Consider the following 12,877-nt stretch of genomic DNA (forward strand, 5'->3'; position numbering starts at 1 on the left):
CCTGTATATAGACTCCACACTGACTCTGTACCTGTACCCCCTGTATATAGACTCCACACTGACTCAGTACCTGTAGGCCCCTGTATATAGACTCCACACTGACTCGGTACCCCCTGTATATAGACTCCACACTGACTCAGCACGCAAGAGGAAGAGGGAGTGCCCCCTGTATATAGACTCCACACTGACTCTGTACCAGTACCCCCTGTATATAGCCTCCACATTGACTCTGTACCAGTACCCCTGTATATAGACTCCACACTTACTCAATGGTACCTGTACCCCTGTATATAGACTCCACACTGACTCTGTACTGGTACCCCTTGTATATAGTCTCCACATTGACTCTGTACCTTTGTTACTTTTACCCCCTGTATATAGACTCCACACTGACTCGGTACCGGTACCCCCTGTATATAGACTCCACACTGACTCAGTACCTGTACCCCTGTATATAGACTCCACACTGACTCCTGTACCCCCTGTATATAGACTCCACACTGACTCAGTACCGGTGCCCCCTGTATATAGACTCCACACTGACTCTGTACCAGTACCCCTGTATATAGACTCCACACTGACTCGGTACCGGTACCCCCTGTATATAGACTCCACACTTACTCGGTACCTGTACCCCCCTGTATATAGACTCCACACTGACTCTGTACTGGTACCCCTTGTATATAGTCTCCACATTGACTCTGTACCTGTACCCCCTGTATATAGACTCCACACTGACTCAGTACCGGTACCCCTTGTATATAGACTCCACACTGACTCTGTACCGGTGCCCCCTGTATATAGACTCCACATTGACTCGGTACCGGTACCCCTGTATATAGACTCCACATTGACTCTGGGTGCCCCCCTGTATATAGACTCCACATTGACTCTGTACCGGTACCCCTGTATATAGCCTCGTTAGTGTTACTTTTATTACATTTTATACTTTTTACTTTATATTTTATTACCTTCATTGAACCGCACTGTTGGTTAAGGGCTTGTCAGTCAGCATTTCACAATAAGGTCTACACTGTTGGTTAAGGGCTTGTCAGTCAGCATTTCACAGTAAGGTCTACACTGTTGGTTAAGGGCTTGTCAGTCAGCATTTCACAGTAAGGTCTACACTGTTGGTTAAGGGCTGGTCAGTCAGCATTTCACAGTAAGGTCTACACTGTTGGTTAAGGGCTTGTCAGTCAGCATTTCACAGTAAGGTCTACACTGTTGGTTAAGGGCTGGTCAGTCAGCATTTCACAGTAAGGTCTACACTGTTGGTTAAGGGCTGGTCAGTCAGCATTTCACAGTAAGGTCTACACTGTCGGTTAAGGGCTTTTCAGTCAGCATTTCACAGTAAGGTCTACACTGTTGGTTAAGGGCTTGTCAGTCAGCATTTCACAGTAAAGGTCTACACTGTTGGTTAAGGGCTTGTCAGTCAGCATTTCACAGTAAGGTCTACACTGTTGGTTAAGGGCTTGTCAGTCAGCATTTCACATGCGTAAGGTCTACACTGTTGGTTAAGGGCTTGTCAGTCAGCATTTCACAGTAAGGTCTACACTGTTGGTTAAGGGCTTGTCAGTCAGCATTTCACAGTAAGGTCTACACTGTTGGTTAAGGGCTTGTCAGTCAGCATTTCACAGTAAGGTCTACACTGTTGATTAAGGGCTTGTCAGTCAGCATTTCACAGTAAGGTCTACACTGTTGGTTAAGGGCTTGTCAGTCAGCATTTCACAGTAAGGTTACACTGTTGGTTAAGGGCTTGTCAGTCAAATTTCACAGGTCTACACTGCTGGTTAAGGGCTTGTCAGTCAGCATTTCACAGTAAGGTCTACACTGTCGGTTAAGGGCTTGTCAGTCAGCATTTCACAGTAAGGTCTACACTGTTGGTTAAGGGCTTGTCAGTCAGCATTTCACAGTAAGGTCTACACTGTTGGTTAAGGGCTTGTCAGTCAGCATTTCACAGTAAGGTTTACAGTTGTATTTGGTGCATGTGACAAAGTTTGATAAGTATTCAGACCCTCTACTCAGTACTTTGTTGAAGCACCTTTGGCAGCGATTACAGCCTTGAGTCTTCTTGGGTATGATGCTACAAGCTTGGCTCACCTGTATTTGAGTAGTTTCTGCGTACAGCTTCAAGGCCTCTCCATCCTCCTGCTGGTTCCAGCTCCGTCACAATGCAGTTGGACAGTGAAGATGAAAAGGATTTCCTTGCCAATCTATGATTTATCATATGTACAGTACGTACGCAAGGAGTGGACTTCCTGGAGCTGGTGGAGAGACACAGCTGATGGTGGCAGTGTGAGCGAGAACAGTGGCAATATCTGGAGGAAACCATGGAGCAGCTAGCCTGCCAAGCAGCACAACAACCTGGAGAGAGATGCCTAGCACACACATTATCTGAGTTAAGCTGCTTGTTCAATAAGATAGCATGTATACCTTGTTATTAGCTTGTATCTATAATTGTTGATCAGTTAGGTAGCATGTTTAGTACCAATACACTGCTTAAAACTATAATTGTTCAGAATGTGTTGGTTTACTAGTTAAGAAAATAAATTAAATTAAATTGTTCAATGTGTAAATGTATAATAAACACAGAAATCCCAAAACCTAGAAAAAGGAACAGACAACCCACCCAACTCACGCCCTGACCATACTAAAACAAAGACAACCCACCCAACTCACGCCCTGACCATACTAAAACAAAGACAACCCACCCAACTCACGCCCTGACCATACTAAAACAAAGACAACCCACCCAACTCACGTCCTGACCATACTAAAACAAAGACATAACATAGACAACCCACCCAACTCACGCCCTGACCATACTAAAACAAAGACATAACATAGACAACCCACCCAACTCACGCCCTGACCATACTAAAAAAAACAAAGACAACCCACCCAACTCACGCCCTGACCATACTAAAACAAAGACAACCCACCCAACTCACGCCCTGACCATACTAAAACAAAGACAACCCACCCAACTCACGCCCTGACCATACTAAAAACAAAGACAACCCACCCAACTCACGCCCTGACCATACTAAAACATAGACAACCCACCCAACTCACGCCCTGACCATACTAAAACAAAGACAACCCACCCAACTCACGTCCTGACCATACTAAAACAAAGACAACCCACCCAACTCACGCCCTGACCATACTAAAACAAAGACAACCCACCCAACTCACGCCCTGACCATACTAAAACATAGACAACCCACCCAACTCACGCCCTGACCATACTAAAACAAAGACATAACATAGACAACCCACCCAACTCACGCCCTGACCATACTAAAACAAAGACAACCCACCCAACTCACGCCCTGACCATACTAAAACAAAGACAACCCACCCAACTCACGCCCTGACCATACTAAAACAAAGACAACCCACCCAACTCACGCCCTGACCATACTAAAACAAAGACAACCCACCCAACTCACGCCCTGACCATACTAAAACAAAGACATAACAAAAGATCTCAGGTCAGAAGGTGACACATGCAGGACAAGCGAACGGGGGAGCACTTTGATGTCTTGTTCGCAAAAGCAGTTGCTATGGCAACAAAGTTGGACCAACAACCTATTCAGATGCCTCACATCCGCAAACTTTCAAAGCGTTACACCGGTCAGGCTGCAGCCCAGTGAATACTCAGCCCACACCCATCCTGATGCCCAGTCTTTGTACAGAGCCCAATTCTACAACATCTTGGACACAGTGAATACTCAGCCCACATCCATCCTGATGCCCAGTCTTTGTACAGAGCCCAGTTCTACAACACCTTGGACACAGTGAATACTCAGCCCATATCCATCCTGATGCCCAGTCTTTGTACAGAGCCCAGTTCTACAACACCTTGGACACAGTGAATACTCAGCCCATATCCATCCAGAATTGAATTCAAGACATCTGCAGGTGCAGCTGGCCATGTTTGGGACTAATTCTACATATCAAACGAGCTCAGATGTTGCTGGCATTATTGGGGAAATGGTGCCAGAGGTGAAAGGTCTCTTCAGTCAGGTGGAAGCTTTAGGAAGGCGTCTGCTGGTCGTCCCTGCCTCCTCTGTCGAGGCTGAGAGGAGTTTAGTGCCCGGGAGGCTTAAGACATGGCTTAGATCATCCATGAGTCAAACAAGGCTGAATAATGTGGCCATGTGGTACGTGCACTAGCAGAAACTGGACAGACTGGACCTGGACAGGTTTAATGGAAGCCTTCACTTAGATCCAGTGGTGAACCGTGACTATAGGACCTCGGCTTCCAGAGGGACCAAAATCTTCCAATACGTTGTGTCAAACTATAAAATCATAAAAATAACAGAAAACATAGCATCACTTAATGCGCCCGACATTATATAGTCTGTAGTCGGGCCGTTCTAGTGAAGGAGGAGCTTTTTGATGACATTTGAACAATGACATTCACTCCAGTCGGCCCCATGAAGTCAGAACAATACAATAGCACAACTATTTCATTAACAAAATTAAATGAACAAACCAGCTATTACTTCCCATTGCAAAAATATATCACCGATTAGTGTGGTGAACGTCATAAATTAAAGTTACAACACAACAATGTTTCAGTCATGTGAGGTCCTGGTGGACCTAATGGATAACAGTACAATCATTTGTGCTTCGGCTCATTAAATGGGGTTAATGTAGGGCTCATTAAATGGGGTTAATGTAGGGCTCATTAAATGGGGTTAATGTGGGGCTCATTAAATGGGGTTAATGTAGGGCTCATTAAATGGGGTTAATGTAGGGCTCATTAAATGTGGTTAATGTAATGGGCTCATTAAATGTGGTTAATGTAGGGCTCATTAAATGGGGTTAATGTAGGGCTCATTAAATGGGTTAATGTAGGGCTCATTAAATGGGGTTAATGTAGGGCTCATTAAATGGGGTTAATGTAGGGCTCATTAAATGGGGTTAATGTAGGGCTCATTAAATGTGGTTAATGTAGGGCTCATTAAATGGGGTTAATATTGGGCTCATTAAATGGGGTTAATGTAGGGCTCATTAAATGGGGTTAATGTAGGGCTCATTAAATGGGGTTAATGTAGGGCTCATTAAATGGGGTTAATATTGGTCTCATCAGGCTCAGGTAGCATCAGATTAGAATGTTCATGCTGAATCAAAGCTCTCATCAAATCCAGACATTTATATGCGTTATAATGCTTTTGAATGACACTTCCAAGTTTTGGTGAAACTACCAGGTTACCCGGAGAAAAGTGATTTATTATCGTATAATACCGGGGAAATAATCAACCTTAATGCGCATACAGGTGGATTCACAAGACACCAATCAAGTAACTTACATATATACAGTATCTTCATTAGGCCTAATGGCATTTTATGAAGTTAGTTATAAAAGTAAGCCTCCAAAGTGCCATGTTTCTTAGTTTATTATGTGGAGGAAACATTTAGGCAGCCAGGACCATCCGCTCCTTAGCTCTCTTACTGCAGTCCAGTGCCATAGACATCTTTGAAGTTTGGCCTCTAGTAATTTAGGAGGGACACTTTATGAAGGCCTTCTCACAATGGACTTATCATACAAGGCTCTACAGACAGATACAAAAAAAGACAGGCTATTTTTATTGTTGACGTTATTTTCGTTGACGATGTCTTGAAGTCAAGTCGTTCAACATTGAAATGTACCACACAGGACAACCAGGGAAAAGCGACGGTCGGTGGAACTCTGGCGCCACCAAGTGGACAATTGCTTCAGTTCGTTTGTGGCAGCAATGCTACCAGATATACTTGATACAAGATCAAATGTTACGTCAATATTATTATCTCCAAATTGCCCCCCATCCCCCTCCCACACGTTATATATTATTATTCCAATTTAGCTGTTGATCAGGTTAACGTGTTCTCTCATTTCTGATTGGAGGGGGATGACCACGTGATCTTAGAACCTACAAATGTGTTACTTTGTAACAGTCAAACGTGGTTATTCCTGGCGTTGATCAACTCCACATCCATGCCACCATTTATTTAAAGCATTGTATTTTTATGGAAAACAAAAGCATACAGTGCTCATTTTGGTGTAATCATAACCGAGTTTGACGTGTCGGAGAACGGCCACTTCGTCCCGAAACCATTGTAGGTATCGCTTCTCGGCCTTTTGGCTAAGATCAAGTGTAGTATCTGTTCTTATCAGTTTAATATCTGATACGTCCCCTATCTGGGGACCATATATTAAATTGATTTTTGGAATAGGGAGATGGAATAGGGGCTTGCTCCGTCCACTCCACGCATCGACCTGGTATTGCAGTACCTCCAGGAACGGTGCACCCCCTTTCATTGTAAAGAGAAATCAGACAGAGGAAGCAGAGTTGCTTCGTTGGTCTATAATTGTTTGAATTTTCACATTGCAAGTTAAGCAACTGTTTGAACGTTAAATGACGAGACATGGGCATTGATGCGAGTGACCAGTCTTGTTCAGTACATCACAACACATCCGGGTATCTCAAGCACCCCGGTAAAACACAAGAGTTGCAGTAATGAACATTTACCAACAGATGGCATCACTGTGCCATCTGTACACCCATAACATCTTCCATTTAATAAAATAGGATCCAATTCCATGTATTCAATTCATAGGCTGGTTTTCTCATAGTTTTGTAGACTTTCCATTGGCGTACAGAAACACAATCCACAATAGAAATAAGGAAAGCTGGATACAACGGGGAACACTACCGATAGGAATGTATAGGCCTCAATCCACACCAAAACATTTGGACTAAACTATTGAATGTCAGATAAATCATGTAAAACAATCTGGTTGATGGTTAGCCTCATATACATGATATATTTCAAATGTAGAACATACATCTAACTCAACAATAGGGAAACGATGTGTGAGGTTAGCTATTGTCTGCTTCAGATGTATATTGACAAAGGGCACTGATCGATCTTCTCCTCTCCAGCCCTCTCTTCTCCTCTCCAGCCCTCTCTTCTCCTATCTTCTCCTCTCCTCTGGTCCTATCTTCTCCTCTCCAGCCCTCTCTTCTCCTATCTTCTCCTCTCCTCTGGTCCTATCTTCTCCTCTCCAGCCCTCTCTCCTCCTATCTTCTCCTCTCCGGCCCTCTCTGACAAGCCCCATTGAAAGCAGGCTTCGCGCTGAACACGTACAGACTGTTCCCAAGGCGGTAGCTGTTTGGGAAGTGCGTGTGAGATGACGTCAAAGTTGGGCCAACTTTCTCCATGACAAGATAGCATTTGGGAGAATGCATGCCCTGAGAGTTCTGCTTTACATAGAGACAAAATTTAAACGGTTTTAGAAGCTTTAGAGTGTTTTCTATTCGATAATATTTTTTATATGCATATATTAGCAATTTTGGGGAAAAATATTTTCAGTTTACTATGGGCACGCACTTTCTCCAACAGGGGCAGTATAGAGGTTAAGGTTAGGCGTGAGGTTTGGGGAGGGGTTAAGGTTAGGAGTAGGATTGAGGTTAAGAGAGGTGGATGATTTGCTGTGGTCTGTGAGTGTTGGATGAATGGGAGGGAGGAAGGGCGGCCAATGTGTTGTTTTTAATGGTCCTTAAAAATCGTTTTGAATATCCTCTTCTACTAAGTGCATTGAATAGTGTATTTATGGCATAATCCAGGTCTTGCTTGCAAGATGATATCCTGTAGAACCGTATGATTTGTGATTTTATTATTCCCTTAAATGTATGTTTAGGATGGTAACTGTGTTTATGAAGTAAAGCATGTGTGTCTGTTGGTTTGAAGTAAACTCTAGTGTGTAGTGTTTTCTGTGATTGATTGTTATTACTGAAAAAAACTGTTGTGTCTAAGAAGTTGACTTCTTGCGGATGAATTGTGTATTTAACCTTAATGGATGGATGATGACCGTTGAGAATGTTTATAAAATCTGTGAATAACTGGATGTCGTGGGGCCAGGCTCCTATTATGTCATCTAAAAAGCGGTAATAGAAAGTGGGTTGATATGGACACTTGGCCAGTGCCTCTCTCTCCCATTCAGCCATGTATATATTGGCGTAAGTAGATGCAAATGTTTTGCCCATAGCTGTTCCCTCCACCTGCAGGTAATAATGATCATTGAATAACTAGTCAGGCTGATAGTAGTTCTAATAGTTGTAATATTTCTTTGTCCGGTCTAGTGTTGTCTGGGTATCTCTTGAAGATATTTCTAATTGCTTGTATTCCTGTTGCTGTATTTATATTAGTGTATAGGCTATCAATATCTATCGTGAATATGTGTGTATGGGAGGGAACAACTATGGGTCCAATCCTCTCCATGAAGTGGTAGGTGTCCCTGAGAAAGCTGGGGTGCCTTGTGGAGAGAGGGTTGATGTGATGATCTATATATTGTGAAATGTTATAGGATTCACTATTGCAGTCTGAGACAATCGGTCTGCCAGGAGGAACTTCAAAGGGAATTGTCCATGTCTCCGGTTCCTTGTGTACTTTTAACAGTAAATAGAATAGTCTAGGTCGTGGGGTGTCTGTACCGTAGAGAAAGTCCCGTTGTTTTGCTGTGATGTAGTGTTGGTCGTAGAGTCTTTTTATTATTGTCCTTAGCTGTGTCTGTGTCTGTGGTTGTATACTGTTTTCTATTTGTTTATAATGTTTGGTGTGTGATAACTGTCTGTTGGCTTCATACATGTATTGGTGTTTATCCAATATTACTATTTTTGAACCTTTGTCTGCTGGTTTAATGATGATGTGTGGGTTGTTTTTAAGTTGTTGTATTGCCTGTCTTTCTACGTGTGTGAGGTTATCCTCCCTATCTGTGTGAGTCTGATGGTTGTGAAGTGTGTTCTTGTCCATTCTAATTAGTCTCCTGATTCTACCATCTATCTGGGAGGTTTTAGGTTCCCAGGTAGATGGTAAAGTAGAAGTGTGTTTTTGTCCATTCTAATTAGTCTCCTGATTCTACCATCTATCTGGGAGGTTTTAGGTTCCCAGGTAGATGGTAAAGTAAATGGTAGGTGATTGTCATCTGTGTTGTAGTCAAAATAGTCCAACAGTTTAAGTCTTCTATGGTATTTGTGGGTGTCCCTTTGAAGTTCCTCCCAATCAAATTTGTTTGGGCGAGGGATGAATGTCAACCCTCTCTCCAGGAGCTTTACCTGTGCTGCTGTGGGTATGAAGGATTTGGAAAGATTCATGATATTAGTTGTTGACCGGTCCGCTGCTCCCCTTGGTGGAGGATCTGCACTGGTTATTGGGGAAGGAGAGAGATTGCAAGAAAAGTTATTTCTATCCAGACTGTGGCTTGTGGTTAATGTAAATTTAACTGTCTACACCAGTGTTGAAAGATGAGGTCTGCTGTGGTGGATGTTGTAAGGAATTGCTATTTCGTATGCAGGTGACTAAACTTACTGCTAATTACATGGCTACAACTCACAGTAAAGCCTGTGGGGTCCCCTACAGGATAGCTCCCACATTACACATAATCTCCCTTTTATTTTTTTAACCGAACACTGTGCCCGAATAAGATCCTACGATGACGGACAGACAACTGAGCCAATGGCGGAAGACTACAGACTACAACCAGCTGAACCAATCCGGAGATCCGATCTTCCTAGAGTCAACCTACTTTCTGTGACGTATATAAGGGCTGTGCTGACTGTTTACGCTCTCTCTGCCTGCTGTTCCAACACGAACTAACGGAAGAGCCGTAATTACGTGTACCAGATATTCTCCCTCTGAAATGTATGTACAATTTTAACACCTGGTCTGATTCGATCCTTAACCGGCTCACCCTTCTAATATCTTTTTATCAACAATGTCCAGTGTATGAGATCTGTTGTGTGAAATGTGTCTTGTGGGATCTCTAATAGGGTTGGGAAGTTAGTGGTAATGTAAGCGTTGATGAGCTTAAGGTTTCTCTTCTGCTGTGGAGTAAGAAGAGGTGATTGGCTGATGACAGGAATGTATATTGTTGCGTTTAGAAATGTTTTCTTTGCCTCCTTGTGCATACCTGCCAGCTGTTTTAGTGATGTTTGGAATGGGTCATGGTCTTTATTGTTCAGGCCCACCGAGATAACAACCGTCGCTGTGTCTGTGTGTATGGGGGTTTTCTCCAGTACTTTTATGAAGTGATAGAATGTTGCCCCTGGGTAACTGTCTACCTGGATGTTGGGGTTATTGAATGGTGGGACCCGGTTGAGATTTGAGTCTCCTATGATGAGTGTTGGTGTGTGTCCCTCAATGTTCCAATCTGCTACCTTGTAGTTCGGCCTAGCCTTGTGGTAGAAGGGTTTTTGGGAAGGGTGTGTGGGTTTAGGGTGTGGTTGGGGTTGAAGATGGGGCTGTGGTGGGGTGATGGTGGGTATTTTGGGCGCCAGTTGTACAGGGACCCTGGACCGGCAGAGGCACAGATGGGGCTGTGGTGGGGGGATGGTGGTATTTTGGGCGCCAGTTGTACAGGGACCCTGGACCGGCAGAGGCACAGATGGGGCTGTGGTGGGGGTGATGGTGGGTATTTTGGGCGCCAGTTGTACAGGGACCCTGGACCCGGCAGAGGCACAGATGGGGCTGTGGTGCGGGTGATGGTGGGTATTTTGAGGCGCCAGTTGTACAGGGACCCTGGACCGGCAGAGGCACAGATGGGGCTGTGGTGGGTGTGATGGTGGTATTTTGGCGCCAGTTGTACAGGGACCCTGGACCGGCAGAGGCACAGATGGGGCTGTGGTGGGGGTGATGGTGGGTATTTTGAGGCGCCAGTTGTACAGGGACCCTGGACCGGCAGAGGCACAGATGGGGCTGTGGTGGGGGTGATGGTGGGTATTTTGAGGCGCCAGTTGTACAGGGACCCTGGACCGGCAGAGGCACAGATGGGGCTGTGGTGGGGGTGATGGTGGGTATTTTGAGGCGCCAGTTGTACAGGGACCCTGGACCGGCAGAGGCACAGATGGGGCTGTGGTGGGGGTGATGGTGGGTATTTTGGCGCCAGTTGTACAGGGAGCCTGGACCGGCAGAGGCACAGATGGGGCTGTGGTGGGGGTGATGGTGGGTATTTTGAGGCGCCAGTTGTACAGGGACCCTGGACCGGCAGAGGCACAGATGGGGCTGTGGTGGGGGTGTTGGTGGGTATTTTGAGGCGCCAGTTGTACAGGGAGCCTGGACCGGCAGAGGCACAGATGGGGCTGTGGTGGGGGTGATGGTGGGTATTTTGAGGCGCCAGTTGTACAGGGACCCTGGACCGGCAGAGGCACAGATGGGGCTGTGGTGGGGGTGATGGTGGGTATTTTGAGGCGCCAGTTGTACAGGGAGCCTGGACCGGCAGAGGCACAGATGGGGCTGTGGTGGGGGTGATGGTGGGTATTTTGAGGCGCCAGTTGTACAGGGACCCTGGACGGCAGAGGCACAGATGGGGCTGTGGTGGGGGTGATGGTGGGTATTTTGAGGCGCCAGTTGTACAGGGAGCCTGGACCGGCAGAGGCACAGATGGGGCTGTGGTGGGGGTGATGGTGGGTATTTTGAGACGCCAGTTGTACAGGGACCCTGGACCGGCAGAGGCACAGATGGGGCTGTGGTGGGGGTTGGGGTTGAAGATGGGGCTGTGGTGGGGGTGATGGTGGGTATTTTGAGGCGCCAGTTGTACAGGGACCCTGGACCGGCAGAGGCACAGATGGGGCTGTGGTGGGGGTGATGGTGGGTATTTTGAGGCGCCAGTTGTACAGGGAGCCTGGACCGGCAGAGGCACAGATGGGGCTGTGGTGGGGGTGATGGTGGGTATTTTGAGACGCCAGTTGTACAGGGACCCTGGACCGGCAGAGGCACAGATGGGGCTGTGGTGGGGGTTGGGGTTGAAGATGGGGCTGTGGTGGGGGTGATGGTGGGTATTTTGAGGCGCCAGTTGTACAGGGACCCTGGACCGGCAGAGGCACAGCTATATTCGTTTTTTGTGGGGGTTCGGATTTGGGAGCTTTGGGGTGTTGCCCATTGTCTTGCCCTTTAGTCATCGTCATGTGCCCCTTGAATTGCCCTGTCCTTGTCTGTACCCCTTGCCTGGCGCCTCCTGTGGGTGAAAGAGGAGCAGATGTAATTATGTCCCTAAGTAGTATTGATACATTACTCTGTGCTCCTTGCCTGGCGCCTCCTGTGGGTGAAAGAGGAGCAGATGTAATTATGTCCCTAAGTAGTATTGATACATTACTCTGTGCTCCTTGCCTGGCGCCTCCTGTGGGTGAAAGAGGAGCAGATGTAATTATGTCCCTTAGTAGTATTGATACATTACTCTGTGCTCCTTGCCTGGCGCCTCCTGTGGGTGAAAGAGGAGCAGATGTAATTATGTCTCTTAGTAATATTGATACATTACTCTGTGCTCCTTGCCTGGCGCCTCCTGTGGGTGAAAGAGGAGCAGATGTAATTATGTCTCTTAGTAATATTGATACATTACTCTGTGCTCCTTGCCTGGCGCCTCCTGTGGGTGAAAGAGGAGCAGATGTAATTATGTCCCTTAGTAATATTGATACATTACTCTGTACCCCTTGCCTGGCGCCTCCTGTGGGTGAAAGAGGAGCAGATGTAATTATGTCTCTTAGTAATATTGATACATTACTCTGTGCTCCTTTGCAGTTAGTGTTTTGTTTAATGGGTGTAGCTGTAAGTGTACAAGTTTCTGTTTGACTGTTGGCTGTGTGGTGAACCTGGGCTATGATAGGGGTGACTGCTTTAGGAGTAGAGGTGACTGTAGGTGTACAAGTTTCTGTTTGACTGTTGGCTGTGTGGTGAACCTGGGCTATGATAGGGGTGACTGCTTTAGGAGTAGAGGTGACTGTAGGTGTACAAGTTTCTGTTTGACTGTTGGCTGTGTGGTGAACCTGGGCTATGATAGGGGTGGCTGCTTTAGGAGTAGAGGTGACTGTAGGTGTACAAGTTTCTGTTT

General features: G+C 45.9%; 1 protein-coding gene and 1 non-coding gene across 2 annotated transcripts; one reads left to right on the forward strand and one right to left on the reverse strand.

The window, feature by feature from the left end:
- The first annotated feature begins 6,117 nt into the window (after positions 1-6,117).
- Positions 6,118-6,308, forward strand: LOC135568448 (U2 spliceosomal RNA). The gene has a single exon (XR_010462632.1). It is a non-coding gene; the product is annotated as a U2 spliceosomal RNA (small nuclear RNA).
- Positions 6,309-9,964: 3,656 nt separating this feature from the next.
- On the reverse strand, positions 9,965-11,951 carry LOC135568447 (uncharacterized; the record flags this gene model as incomplete). Its single annotated transcript, XM_065015230.1, has 1 exon — positions 9,965-11,951. A coding segment is annotated over exon 1 (1,987 nt), but the record flags the coding sequence as incomplete, so codon positions are not given.
- Positions 11,952-12,877: the final 926 nt, after the last annotated feature.

The sequence above is a fragment of the Oncorhynchus nerka genome, unplaced genomic scaffold (assembly GCF_034236695.1).
Source record: "Oncorhynchus nerka isolate Pitt River unplaced genomic scaffold, Oner_Uvic_2.0 unplaced_scaffold_1590, whole genome shotgun sequence".
Taxonomy (NCBI): Eukaryota; Metazoa; Chordata; class Actinopteri; order Salmoniformes; family Salmonidae; genus Oncorhynchus; species Oncorhynchus nerka.